At 39.1% G+C, this 12,694-nt stretch overlaps 1 protein-coding gene across 2 annotated transcripts in view; it reads right to left on the bottom strand.

The window, feature by feature from the left end:
• KCNH8 (potassium voltage-gated channel subfamily H member 8) overlaps positions 1–12,694 on the bottom strand; it is a 369,992-nt gene that overhangs the window by 211,959 nt on the left and 145,339 nt on the right. For both annotated transcript variants that reach the window (XM_078072240.1, XM_036099185.2), the window contains exon 3: positions 1,698–1,829. In XM_078072240.1, coding sequence (XP_077928366.1) covers positions 1,698–1,829 — 132 coding nt within the window. The remainder of the gene's footprint in view (positions 1–1,697; positions 1,830–12,694) is intronic.

Here is a 12,694-nt window from a genome sequence, read left to right as displayed (position 1 = left end):
ATGGGATCAATCATGCCTACATAATGAAGCCTCCGTAAAAACTCCTGAACAGCAAGCTTTGGAGAGCTTCTGAGTTGGTAAACACACCGAGGTCCTGGGAGTTTGGCACACCCAGAGAGAGCGTGGCAGCTCCACATCGCTGCTCCCCATGCCTTGCCCTACTCATCTTTTCCATTGCGCTGTTGCTGAGTTGTATCCTTTGTAACAACAGAAGTAAAGTGTTTCCCTGAGTGCTGTGAGCTGTTCTAGCAAATTATCAAATCTGAAAAGGGGGATTGGAGGAGCCCCCAACTTTATCGCCAAGTTGGACAGAAGTGTACAGCTCCCCCAGGCACCCAGTGTTTGTGACTGGCATCTGGAGTGAGGGCAGTCTTGTGGGAATGAGCCCATAAACCTGTGGAGTTGGACACTAACTCTGAGCAGTGTCAGAGCTGAATTAAATGACAGGACCCCCAGCTGGTGTCCAGAAAGTTGTAGAACTGGTTCTTGGTATGGAGAAAACCCACACATGTGGTGTCATAAGTGCTGTGAGCAAATACAGTTCATACTTATCTTCTGTATTCCTATAATACCAAAAGAAAAAAATACTAAAGACAAAAACTGTGCACACTGACTCCCACATTTTCTTTCCTCTTGCTGGACAGGTATTACACTTACTCTAATATCCAAGTAACTTTCATTGTAAGACTGTTCTTTCCTTATGTATGTAAAATATGCTTCACTATACAGTCATGCAAACACACAGGAAAATAGTCGTGTATTTGCAAACATTTTAAATGATGGAATTGTGGGTGGGGGCACCACACCATGATAGTTCTCCCTTTGAGTTGTCATTTCAAGGGATATCATGTATTAAAACACTCCCATACATGTTTTAAAAGAGCTGGAGTAAAAGAGTTCATTCTTAAAAAGACATAATCATTGAAATGCCAAATAGCTGGTTCTCATAAAGAATTTACTACGTAGGACATCCCTGCAATGACGATTGCTTTTTCTCTGGTCACCAAAGTATCTAATCCTACTCCTGTTTAAATGAAACAATATCAACATTTTTTCAGTGTCAATTTTTGTCACTTTGCATGAATTGCAAGGAATTTCTTCATAAGTATAGACAGAAGGTAAAAGGAAAGCAACATAGTCTTAGAATGCTTTAAAGATCATCGAAAAGCTTATCTGTGCCTTAAATTATTACACTGTTGTATACTATAAGATACAGATACATATTTGTTTGCGACAGTCCACTCTAGCAACCACTAAACTTGATTCTTAATTTTGCACATGAAATTTTCACTTCTAAGTTTTGAGCTATTGCACTTTAAATGAAACCAAGAGATACACTTTTAATCACATCATTTTAAGTTCACTATATTGCTATTGACTCATTTTTTTTCCCTAATAAAGCAAGGTGGTGTGACTCTTCATATTCTAGTAAACCATTTTCCTTCCTCATCCTATTTGCATAGGAATATGAACTTCTGGTTCCTGTCAAATGAGTCTTTATTACCAAGATGAGAATGTAAATTCATGTAATGTCTTTGTGATCTTGGAATAGGCACCAAATACCGACTGCTAACAGTTATGAATATTTATCAGTTGCTGTTTTAAAAGACAGCTTTTTTTTTCCCTCCCAGAGTTTTTGAGTAAACAATTTCAAAATGTTACTCCATCTGTCAATGTTTTCTGAAAACAGTACCAACCTTCTTTTTTATCTTCTGGAGTAATCTTCACTTTTGTATCTGTTATATCTTTGAATGAGGCCAGAAAAAGTACCACATCTCCTTTCTCATTCTTTATAGGAACAATATCCAATAGGCACCAAAATGGAGACCCTGCAACAGTAATAAAAATACAAATCAACCACTGCCTCATGTTTTTTCTATGAAAATCTCAATCATTAGTGGTGCAGTTAATAAAGTCCTTACTGTTTTCTTCTATCCCACACCTCCCCTCCAAAATCTTAAAAATGTCAGTTTTCAGATTCCATAAATACCTAGCCCATATGCATATCTCTTCATTCCCAAATGAAATGCTTTCTTTGAAAATAAGGCTGTATTTTAAACAAAAACACTTGTCTGTGCTGAGATATTTCTGCTTATGTAATTCAAACTGTATTTCTTTTTTGAACTTGTTGCTGTTGAAGCATTCCACTTTATGAAACATTGCCCCTTCCCACCCCCAGCGCACATGAGTTGCTAAATAAAGACCTTTGTTTGGTAAGAGTTTGCTGGAGGTTTATTTAGTCAATTTAAAAATCAATGATTGCCCACCAGATGGCTAAAGTAAAAAAAAAGATAGAAAATACCAAGTTTTGGGGAAAATGCATCATCATTTGAACTCTCCTACATTGGTGGCTGGTTGCAAATTAGTACATATATACTTTAAAAACTGTACAGCGGTATTAAGATACATTCCCACAATACAACACCAAGCAGCACTGTGAATGAGCATTCTGCAATAATTGACAATCAGATGGATGAATATCACTAATTTAATATTGAGCAAGAGTAGCCAGTCACAAATGAGTAGAATGCATTTACATTAAGTACAAAACAGGCAAAACTCACCTACAGTGTTAAAAGTCAGGTTGGTGGTTTGGGAGATTGTGATTCAAAGGGGACACAGGTTGGGGAATTCTGGGATCCTGGTCAAGTTTGCTTTATGACCTTTATGTTAATTACATAGGAGTGTTCAATTTTTGAAAACTCATCAAACTCTACACTTATGCATGTCTTTTTTTCTGTATATATGTTTTACTTTAAGAACATATATTCTTATAAGATTTTATTTATTTGTCAGAGAGACAGAGACAGAGAGAGAGAGCACAAGCAGGGGGAGTGGCAGGAGGGGGAGAAGTAGGTTCCCTGCTGAGCAAAGAGCCCGATGCAGAGCTTGATGCAGGGCTCAATCCCAGGACCCCAGGATCATGACCTGAGCCCAAGGCAGATGCTTAGCCGACTGAGCCACCCAGGCATCCCTCAAGAACATATTTTAAGAAGCGATAATCAAGTTCAATTCTATTTTTTGAGCAAAAGAACCTTGAGAAATACCATTAGTAGCTTCTGGTTCAAACCTAAGGCTCATATTTTGAAATGTTTTTATATATATTAAAATATATATTTTAAGAATATATTAAAATTCTTATATTAGATTTCCTACTAAAAAGCATTCCTGGGCAAAAAAAAAAAAAAAAAATTGAAAACGGCAAAAAAGTTATTGCTTAAAAACAAAACTATTAATCTATTCACATATATTTTTCCTACATTTTTTTTGATGGGGGAAAACCCTAATACTGTGAATTTCCACCTTATTTGGGAGTTGATTTCAAAGTTGGGTATAAAACAAAAATAACAGTCAGAAATACCCTTGCTATTTTAAGTTGTTTTGTGTATACTGTATTAGATCTCACAATTTCCGAAACAGCTGACGTATCCATCCAACCTTGGAATCTACCAGGTTTTTTTCCTTACTTAAGCACCAGATGAAGGAGTTGATATAGAGGCCATCTGACATAAAAATCACATTTTATTTTAGCTGCTGTTGTACTTTTTGAAAAGTGTGGTTGGATACACATACAATAAACGTGTGTATAATGAGCTTCTACTATATAAAGAATGCATGGAATATGTACCTGCTCTGTACATCCTCCTAATAGCTTCAGCATCATGAATTCCTCCGTGTTCTCTTGATGCAGATCTATGGTTTCCTTTCATTCATCTTCCTAAATGTCCATGCCACAGCAATTCCATTTCAATATCCCATCACCAGGCTCCAGGAGACCTGGGATCTAACCAGAGCTCCAACATTAACTAGCCCGAGACCATGGGGGAGTCAATTAACTTCTCCCCTCCAATTAACTTGGTTCCCTTAATTATAATATTCTCATATCCATCAGTCCAGTAGTAGATAGAGCAACTCAAAAACCATGAGACAATAAATCAACTCTATTGTCTATGACTAACGGGGAAACCTTCTAAATGAGCTATATCCCTGGCCAAACACTACTATCCCCATCATCCCAGAATGGCTCTTAATTCTAATTTTTTCTATGGCCACCATTTCAAAGTGAGAGATGTTTTCACTAATTCTGTAGCTATGGTAGGAACAAAAAGACCCATCAGGGCAAGCTATCAATCAGACCCTAGACATAGTAATAGTGGGGACATGGAAAACAGTATGAATCTGATATTGTGGATCACACTTTAAAGCATCTCTCTGTTAATTATCTTGCAAAAACATCACCCAAATCAGAACAGAAGCTATTAATTTTCCTGAAAATCCATTTTATCTAGGCACTCAGACAAGCATCATTATTGTCTCCACAGAGCCTTTGAACAGGTGGACCAGAGAATTTTAGAGAGAGGCAAAAGCGTATCAGGTGAGATACAGCCAAGGAAAGCGCTGCCCGCCTGACAGTACCTCTAATCACACAGCAGTCATTTCACGTCGTGTTCTGGGAAGTCGAAAGATCACTTTGAGGTTTGTCTTTTAAGTTACAATGAGATGGGGGCGCCTGGGTGGCTCAGGCATTAAGCATCTGCCTCCAGCTCAGGTCATGATCCCAGGGTCCTGGCATCGAGCCCCGTATCGGGCTCCTGCTCCACGGGAAGCCTGCTTCTCCCTCTCCCACTCCCCCTGCTGCTCCCTCTCCCACTCCCCCTGCTGCTCCCTCTCCCACTCCCCCTGCTTGTGTTCCCTCTCTCGCTGTGTCTCTCTCTGTCAAATAAATAAATAAAATCTTAAAAAAAAAAGTTACAATAAGATGTAACCTTTGACATTTTATGAATTCTGTAAACGTTCATTAACATGGGTCTCTCTAAATTCAAATTTTGTAATGATTTGGCCGGCACTAGGCTGATGTCTGCCTTCCCACTGCACATATGACAAAAAAATGTGTAGAGGCATACCTTGGAGATAATGTGGGTTTGGTTCCAGACAACCCGAATGAAGTAAATATCGCAATAAAGTGGGTTAAAGTAATTTAAAAAAATTTATTTATTTATTTTAGAGACAAAGAGAAAGAGTGAGTGGAGCAGAGAGAGAGACAGAATCCTGAAGCAGACTCCCCCCACTGAGATCGGAGCCTGATGCGAGGCTCGTTCCCAGGACCCTGAGACCATGACCTGAGCAGAAACCAAGAGTTGGCTGCCCAACCGACTGACCCACCCAGGTGCCTTGGGTTAAATGACGATTTTTGGTTTCCAGTGCATATGAAAGTTATGTTTACACTATACAGTAGTCTGTTAAGTGTGTAATAGCATTGTGTCTAAAAATACAATGTACATGCCTTAATTAAAAATAATTTCTTTAAAAAAAATGCTAACCATCATCTGAGGTCTCAATGAGTTGTAATCTTTCTTGCTAGTGGAAGGTCTTGCCTCAATGTTGATGGCTGCTGAGTGATCAAAGGTGGGTGGTTGTTGAAGGTTGTGGTGGCAGTGGCAATTTCTTAAAATAAGACAACAATGAGATTTGCCACGTCAATTGACTCTTCCTTTCACGAGTGATTTCTCTGCAGCATGCGGTGCTGTTTGATAGCATTTTACCCATAGAACTTCTTTCAAAATTGGTATCAATCCTCTCAAACCCTCCTGCTGTTTTAGCAACTAAGTCTATGTGATACTCTAAATCCTTTGTTGTTATTTCAACAGTCTTCAAAGCATCTTCACCAGGAGAAGATGCCATCTCAAAAACCACTTTTCTTTGCTTGTCCATAAGAATCAACTCTTTATCCATTAAATTTTGATCATGAGATCACAGCAACTCAGTCCCATCTTCAGGCTCCACTTCTAATTCTAGTTCTCTTGCTATTTCCACCCATCTTCAGTGACTTCCTCCACTGAAGTCTTGAACCCTTCACAGTCGTCCATGAGGGTTGGAATCAACTTCTTCCAAACTCCTGTTAATGTTGATATTTTGATCTCTTCCCATAACCCCTTCCCTCTTAATGGCATCTAGAATGGTGAATTCTTTCTGGAAGGTTTTCAATTCACTTTTCCCAGCTGCATCAGAGGAATCACTATCTATGGCAGCTACAACCTGACAAAAGGTGTTTCTTTCTTTCTTTCTTTTTTTTTTTTTTTAAGATTTCTTTATATATGAGAGAGAGAGAGAGTGTGTGTGTGTGTGTGTGTGTGTGTGAGCAGGGAGAGGGAGAGAATCTCCAGGAGACTCCCTGCTGAGTGCAGAGCCTGACACAGGGCTCTATCTCAGGATCCTGCAATCATGATTTGAGCAGAAATCAAGCTTTGGACACTTAACCGACTGAGGCACCAAGCACCCCCAAAATGTGTTTCTTAAATAATAAGACTTGAAAGTCAAAATTACTCCTTGATCCATGGGCTGCAGAATGGATGTTGTGATAGCAGGCATGAAAACAACATTAATCTCATTGTACATCTCTATCAGAGCTCTGGGATGGCCAGCTGCATTATTAATGAGCAGTAATATTTTGAAAGGAATCCTTTTTCTGTAAGTCTCAACAGTGGGTTTAAAATTAAAATATTCAGTAAACCATGTTGTAAACAGATGTGCTGTCATCCAGACTTTGTTGTTCCATGTATAGAGCACAGGCGGAGTAGATCTAGCATGATTCTTAAGGGTCCTGGGATTTTGTCTGGAATGGTCAATGAGTATTAGCTTCAACTTAAAGTCACCACCTGCATTAACCCTAACGAGAGAGTCAGCCTGTTCTTAGAAGCTCTGAAGCCAGCCATTAACTTCTCCTCTCCAGCTATGAAAATCCTAGATGGCAACTTCTTCCAATAGGAGGCTGTGCTTAAGGGAATGTTTGGTTGGTTTAATCTTCTATCCAGACCACTCAGACTTTCTCCTTAACAGCAATGAGGCTGTTTCAATTTCTTAGTACTCGTGTGTTCACTGGAGTAGCACTTTTAATTTTCTTCCAGAACTTCCTTGCATTCACCACTTGGCTGTTTGGCCCAAGAGGGCTAGTTTTTGGCCTATTTTGACTTTCAACATCCTTCTTCACCAAGCTTAACCATTTCTAGCTTTTGACTTAAAGTGAGAGAAATGCAACTCTTCCTTTCATGTGAATACTTAGAGGCCACTGTAGGGTTGTTAATTGACCTAATTACAATATCGTTTTGTCTCAGGGAATAGAGGGGCCCAAGGAATGAGAGAGAGAGACAGGGAATGGCCAGTAGGTGGAGGAGTCAGAACACACACATTGATTTAAATTTGCCATCTTATATGGGCAGTGTTGGTGGTGCCCCAAAACAATTACAGTAGTAATATCAAAAATCACTGATCATCGATCACCAGAACGAATATGATAATAATGAAAAAGTCTGAAATATTGGGAGAACTGCCAAAATGTGACACACAGACACAAAGTGAACAAATGTTAGAAAAATGGCACAATAGAGTTGCTCTAGACAGGATTGCTACAAACCTTTGATTTCTAAAAAACACAATTATCTGTGAAGCACAATAAAGTAAAGCACAGTAAAAGGAGGTAGGCCTGTATGAGGGAAACAGTTCAAGGGAGATACAGGCTTATTTCTTTCCTCCCTCCCTTCCCTTCTTCCTTTCTTCTTTCAATTGCTCCTTCAGATTTATCCACAAAACTGCCTTACAAATATGGCTTTGGCCACCTCTAAAATTAGAAAGCAAACCATATCACACTTGCTTCATCCAGAAAAAGAGGATAGCAGGTAGGCAAGACCCTTCACAATTAATGTGCTCACTTATTACCCATCCCTTCCCTGCTTTCCTGAATCTCTCTACCAGGCCCTCTGCCCTGGCTCTCTGACAAAATCTCCATCCTTGCATGACTATAATCATTCAAAGCTATTCCCCAAGGCTGGCCTCTTCCTCTCTTACCCACGGGCACAATGATGATCATGCAACATCTTCCAGTCAACAGTATTTCAAGCCTGGTGCGATGAATCTCTCATAAGGTTAAAATGGGAGGCAGCATATCCCTCACTCTCAAATCCAGAGATGAAGGATTCTTAAAACAGGTTAGAGGGCAGAAATCCTGTGTCAATTTTAAGTCCTTCTGTGTATAGCACTAGTAATTACCATGTGGGTTAGTAAGTGCTAAAACAGATGAGACTCTGCCAGGATTTAAGTTAATAACACCTTCGACTTCCGTGGATAAATACAATTCATGGGGAGAAAACAGGGTTTATACCCTATATGGTAAAATGTATTTTTGGAATTGCATAAATAATTACACAGAGCTTAAATCTGGTGGAATGTCCCATGTGTCCACTTTGGTACTTCCTTTTTCTTCATTGGGAAACAAGGGTATTTGAGAATTTGACTTGCTATTATTTATAATTGTGAGAAGACTTATATGCTTTCTACCCATCCCCAAAAGGTTAAATTTGGCAATAAGCAAAAACTAATAAGGTTTCCAATATGAGTTCAAGGTTTAATAACTTAATCTAAGGAGGTCAGATATAAAAGTAAATTGAATTTTGAGCTCTTCCTTTCTCTTTAATGACTCTGCTGTTGTGATGAGATTCAAGTTGCATTTCCCAGTGTAATTCAGTAGCAGAAAGGGGGATACGGACACTTTGCATATCCTCATGTTTCTTCTATCAAGCAGGATTTTGATTGGATTTTTTATGATAAATATGTGTAACATTTAGTCTTTGAAATTATTACTACAGTAATATAATATCTTAAGTATTAAGAGGATCAATATCATGCGACCTAAACATTTTCAGATGCTCTTCATATTTCACACTAAGTCTGATGAGTCTTGTTCCCAACAACCATTGCTTCAGTGCTACTTATCAATGATGTAGTGATGAGTTTGGCAGTTTTTAGAAATTAGTCCAGGGGTTATATATTGAGGCAGGGGTGGGAAAGGGACTGCAGATGAGTACGCAAGGCTACCCCTGATGGTAATGGGTGATGGGACACTTGTAACTGTAGCAGAAGGAGGGGAGCAGTAATGGGAGTACCAACTGAGTCTATCATGGAACCCTTAGCTACCCTTCCTCTTTACCACATTTGCTACTACTGACTTCTTCTGGCCTTAATCATCTCTCACCCACTCTTCAAAAGTGTTCTTCCTGCTTTTAGGTTTCTTCCCATGCTGCTTCCAATAAGCTGTGAAAATATAGGGTATTGAATAAAAACACTCAATGGCTTTTCATTGCTTGCTTAAAGTATTAGCATAACTTCCAGAGTCTTTACCAATATGGAAGGTCTATTTTCAAGGGACTAGGGAAAAAAAAAACAGGAATGAGATTGGTAGTGTGAAGAGGTGACCTAAAGGAAGGGTCATATTAAAAAGGAGGGGGAAGTCCCTTGAAGTACCTAGAACTGTGTGGGGGACAAGCCCTACAGCAGTCTCACCAGCTCTTCTTGGCGTTTGTATACTAAGGGATGAAAGCAACGATTCTTTGGTGAAATATCAGGTGAAATCTGCACCTTATCTGCAGGGAACCCTTCCAAGGGCCATCCATCTACAGTGCAGTGGAGTTTCAGGTCTTTGTTCTGTCCCCTTTGGATTTGCCTTGAGTGAACACTTTTCCTCCACATGCCCCAGGATCTTAGTGACCCAAAGTAAAGGGCACTAGGACCCTGACACCTGTGAAACAGCAGAGGGTAGAGTGGAGTTGGGAAGAGATGAACAGAACCAGCTGGAGACCCCCCTGAGCTGGGCAGTGGCTAAAGATACCTTTTGTTTCAATATTTAATGAAAAAGGAGGATCTCATAAAAACAATGTGTTTTAAATTTGTTTCTATGTAGGAAAAAAAAGACTGGCAGAACACACACAAAATATTAATAGTGGTGGCTTGTGGAATTATAGTTTCTTCTTTTTTCCTTTCTTCTCAGGATCCTTATTTTCAGTTTTTCTAGAATAAGCATGAAGAAATATATAGTGGGATTCTGGCAACTCTAGAGATTTGAGGTAAGAAATGACAAGAAGTTCAAGACAGGGCTGTAAGAGTGATGAGATCATATTTCTAGGGAGATCACTTTTTACGTATTCCAATGATTTAAGTTTTAACAGATATCCCAAAGATGAGAGAGAGAGAGAAGAAGGAAGGAAGGATAGATATCAAATCAAGCGATGCTTAACTGATTTGAATGTGCCAACTTTTTTTTTTCTTCTTTCCATTTTGTTCCAAGTTCCTTTTCTCCTTAAATAAAAATCTTATTCCTCTCCCAGGAGTATGTATAGCCCATTTTAAGAAATCTCTAATCATTAGGAAAAAGAGGAGCTTGGGAACTTGAGATCCAAAAAAGTTTCCCCAAGATGTGTTTTTGTCAATAGTGGCACCATCCTTGTTCAACAAATCATTGATATATTATTGACCAGTAGAGCTACTACTTGCTTTAAGAAAACCAAACTGCTTCTGATGGTAAACAGAGATAATTATTACCTGAAATTGAAAGGATTTTCCACATATGGTTAAACACAAATCCAGCTGGGATAGGTTTAGAGGAGGAGCCAGGACAATTGGGTACTGTCCAATGAGAAATAGAGGTAAAGGGGTCCTGATGATAAACAATATAATGCACACAGCAAGAACCTAGTGATAGCTGTCACTTAAGTTTCCATTATGTGTTAGACATTATGCCACATGCTTTACATGTCTTATATCTAAACGTCTCATTGATCAACCTGACCAATATTTTACCAAACTGAACCACATTTTACAAATGGAGACATTGAGATATGCAGTATTTTCTTCAGGGTCACACAGCTATTAAGTGCCACAGAGCAGAATTTAAACACAAGTCTGAGTTTGATTTTCTAATCTTGCTTTACTACAGTATTCTGGGAATAATCTTGTTCTATAAACAGTGTTTCAGGAATTGAATTTCACTGTCATTTAATTTTTCTCCCCATGTTATAAGACATAATGACACATATGCTTTCTTAAATGCCATAGTGTAAGAGAAAAAAATGAAATAAAGCCTTAAGATAATCAACAAATTTCTCTCAACCAGGAATAAGAGTAGAACCTATCTCTCTCTTTTTTCTTAAGATTTTATTTTTTTCAGTAATTTCTACACCCATCATGGGGCTCGAACTTACAACCTGGAGATCTCAAGAATCACACACTCCACCAACTAAGTCAGGCAGGCCCTACTCTTTGAAACAAGATTCAGCTACTTTAGTGTCAGATTGGAATGCATCCTTCATTAAGATACATGTGGCTCTTAAAGTTGCTTCAGTATTCAATGAGACACTGGGATCTGAAAACCACCACTGGTGCTGCTTTCAGCCCCCATGTTGAGATAAAGGGAATGTACTCATAAAAGCTTCCTGATTACAGTTTTTAAGGGTAGTAACCTAAGTCGTTAATGTATTAGCACCATATTCTGACCTCATTCACAAAGCATTTGTCTGACACATCTTCCCAATGTTTTTGTTTCTTGCTTTCTTAGGAACCTTCAGAAATGATAATCTCTGTACCGTGGCAACTCTAGGTAGGTAGGACACACAGTGACATTTCCTGGATTCATCTCTTCTAAGACTGGAAAAAACAAAGAGCACTGAGTCCCAATCAACTCTGAGCCATGGCTCTCTATTTTAATGATCCTCTGGGGGAAAGAAGACCAAATGTGATGGACAACTGTTAGTGAGCAGAAAAATGTCTGATCCAATGGGCTTGGCTTCGTGATTGCTACTTGTAAGCCATTTCCTTCTGAGAACGAGACACTGAAGCAAACTTGCCCCCTTGATACTTGACTTTAAGAAAAGCAATTTAAGCTTTCTTCAAACTTGCTGTTGCTCAGTGAAAAAGAACTTGCCTTAAATGAGAATTAAAGGATCAGGTTAACTCTGATTGCACAAGGCTTTCGTTGGAGGAATCTATGGTCTTTGCAGGGCAATGGGAATAATTGTTGGTCCCAATAATAATCATAATGCCCACAAGAATCCAGCATGGGCAAGGGGGTCTGGGACTCTAGGATTACTTAGTTTAGAACCCAAAAGAAAATATTTGGAGATTACATTGCAAGCGATTGGAAATAAAGTTAGTCCTTCATTCAACAAATATTTATTGAGTGCCCTCTATGGCTGGGAACTGTTTTATGTGTTTGGATACATCAGTAAACAGAACAGAATAGATCTCTGTCCTACGCCCCAAGAGAACTTATATTCTACTTTTAGGAGAGAAAAACAATAAACTATAAATAATTGTATAGTTTATTAGAAGGTTTTAAATGCTATAAGAACAACAACAAAAGGGGGATTAAAGAATGTGGGAAAGGGGGAATAACATCCTAAGGGAATTATTCATGGAAATGCTACTTAATATTGCTTTTGAATATTAATGACTGTATGTGTGCCATTGCAGGTCCTCTTAGAAGCAATGATGAGACAACCATAATGCTGGTCTCAGGTCAAGCAAAGGAGAGAGGGAAGGAAGAAAAATTGGACAACAGTGTCTTAGACTGCAGTGCAGTTGTAAAGAAAGTTCACCAAGGTCATCAGGGCACCCAGCCAAGGCGACCATCAGGGCTGGTCCGTATCTCCCAGGAACAGAACTGTTTAGCACCTCTGCTTCACTCAGTCATTGGCTGGAAGCTGCCCGTAGAAAGCTTGGCCTCTTGGCCAACACAGTGAAATGGTTTCAGAGCACAGCAGCTGGGGCCGTTAGCCAATTACTATCCTGTAGTCAGAGATACAAGATGCACGTTCTCATGGTTCCCACAATTAGCAGAGAAGATTATCTCACATTTTTGACAGAATAGCAT

This window comes from Halichoerus grypus, chromosome 1 (assembly GCF_964656455.1).
Source record: "Halichoerus grypus chromosome 1, mHalGry1.hap1.1, whole genome shotgun sequence".
NCBI lineage: Eukaryota > Metazoa > Chordata > Mammalia > Carnivora > Phocidae > Halichoerus > Halichoerus grypus.
The sequence above is the reverse complement of the archived record's forward strand: the minus strand, read 5'-3'. Positions and strand labels throughout refer to the sequence as shown.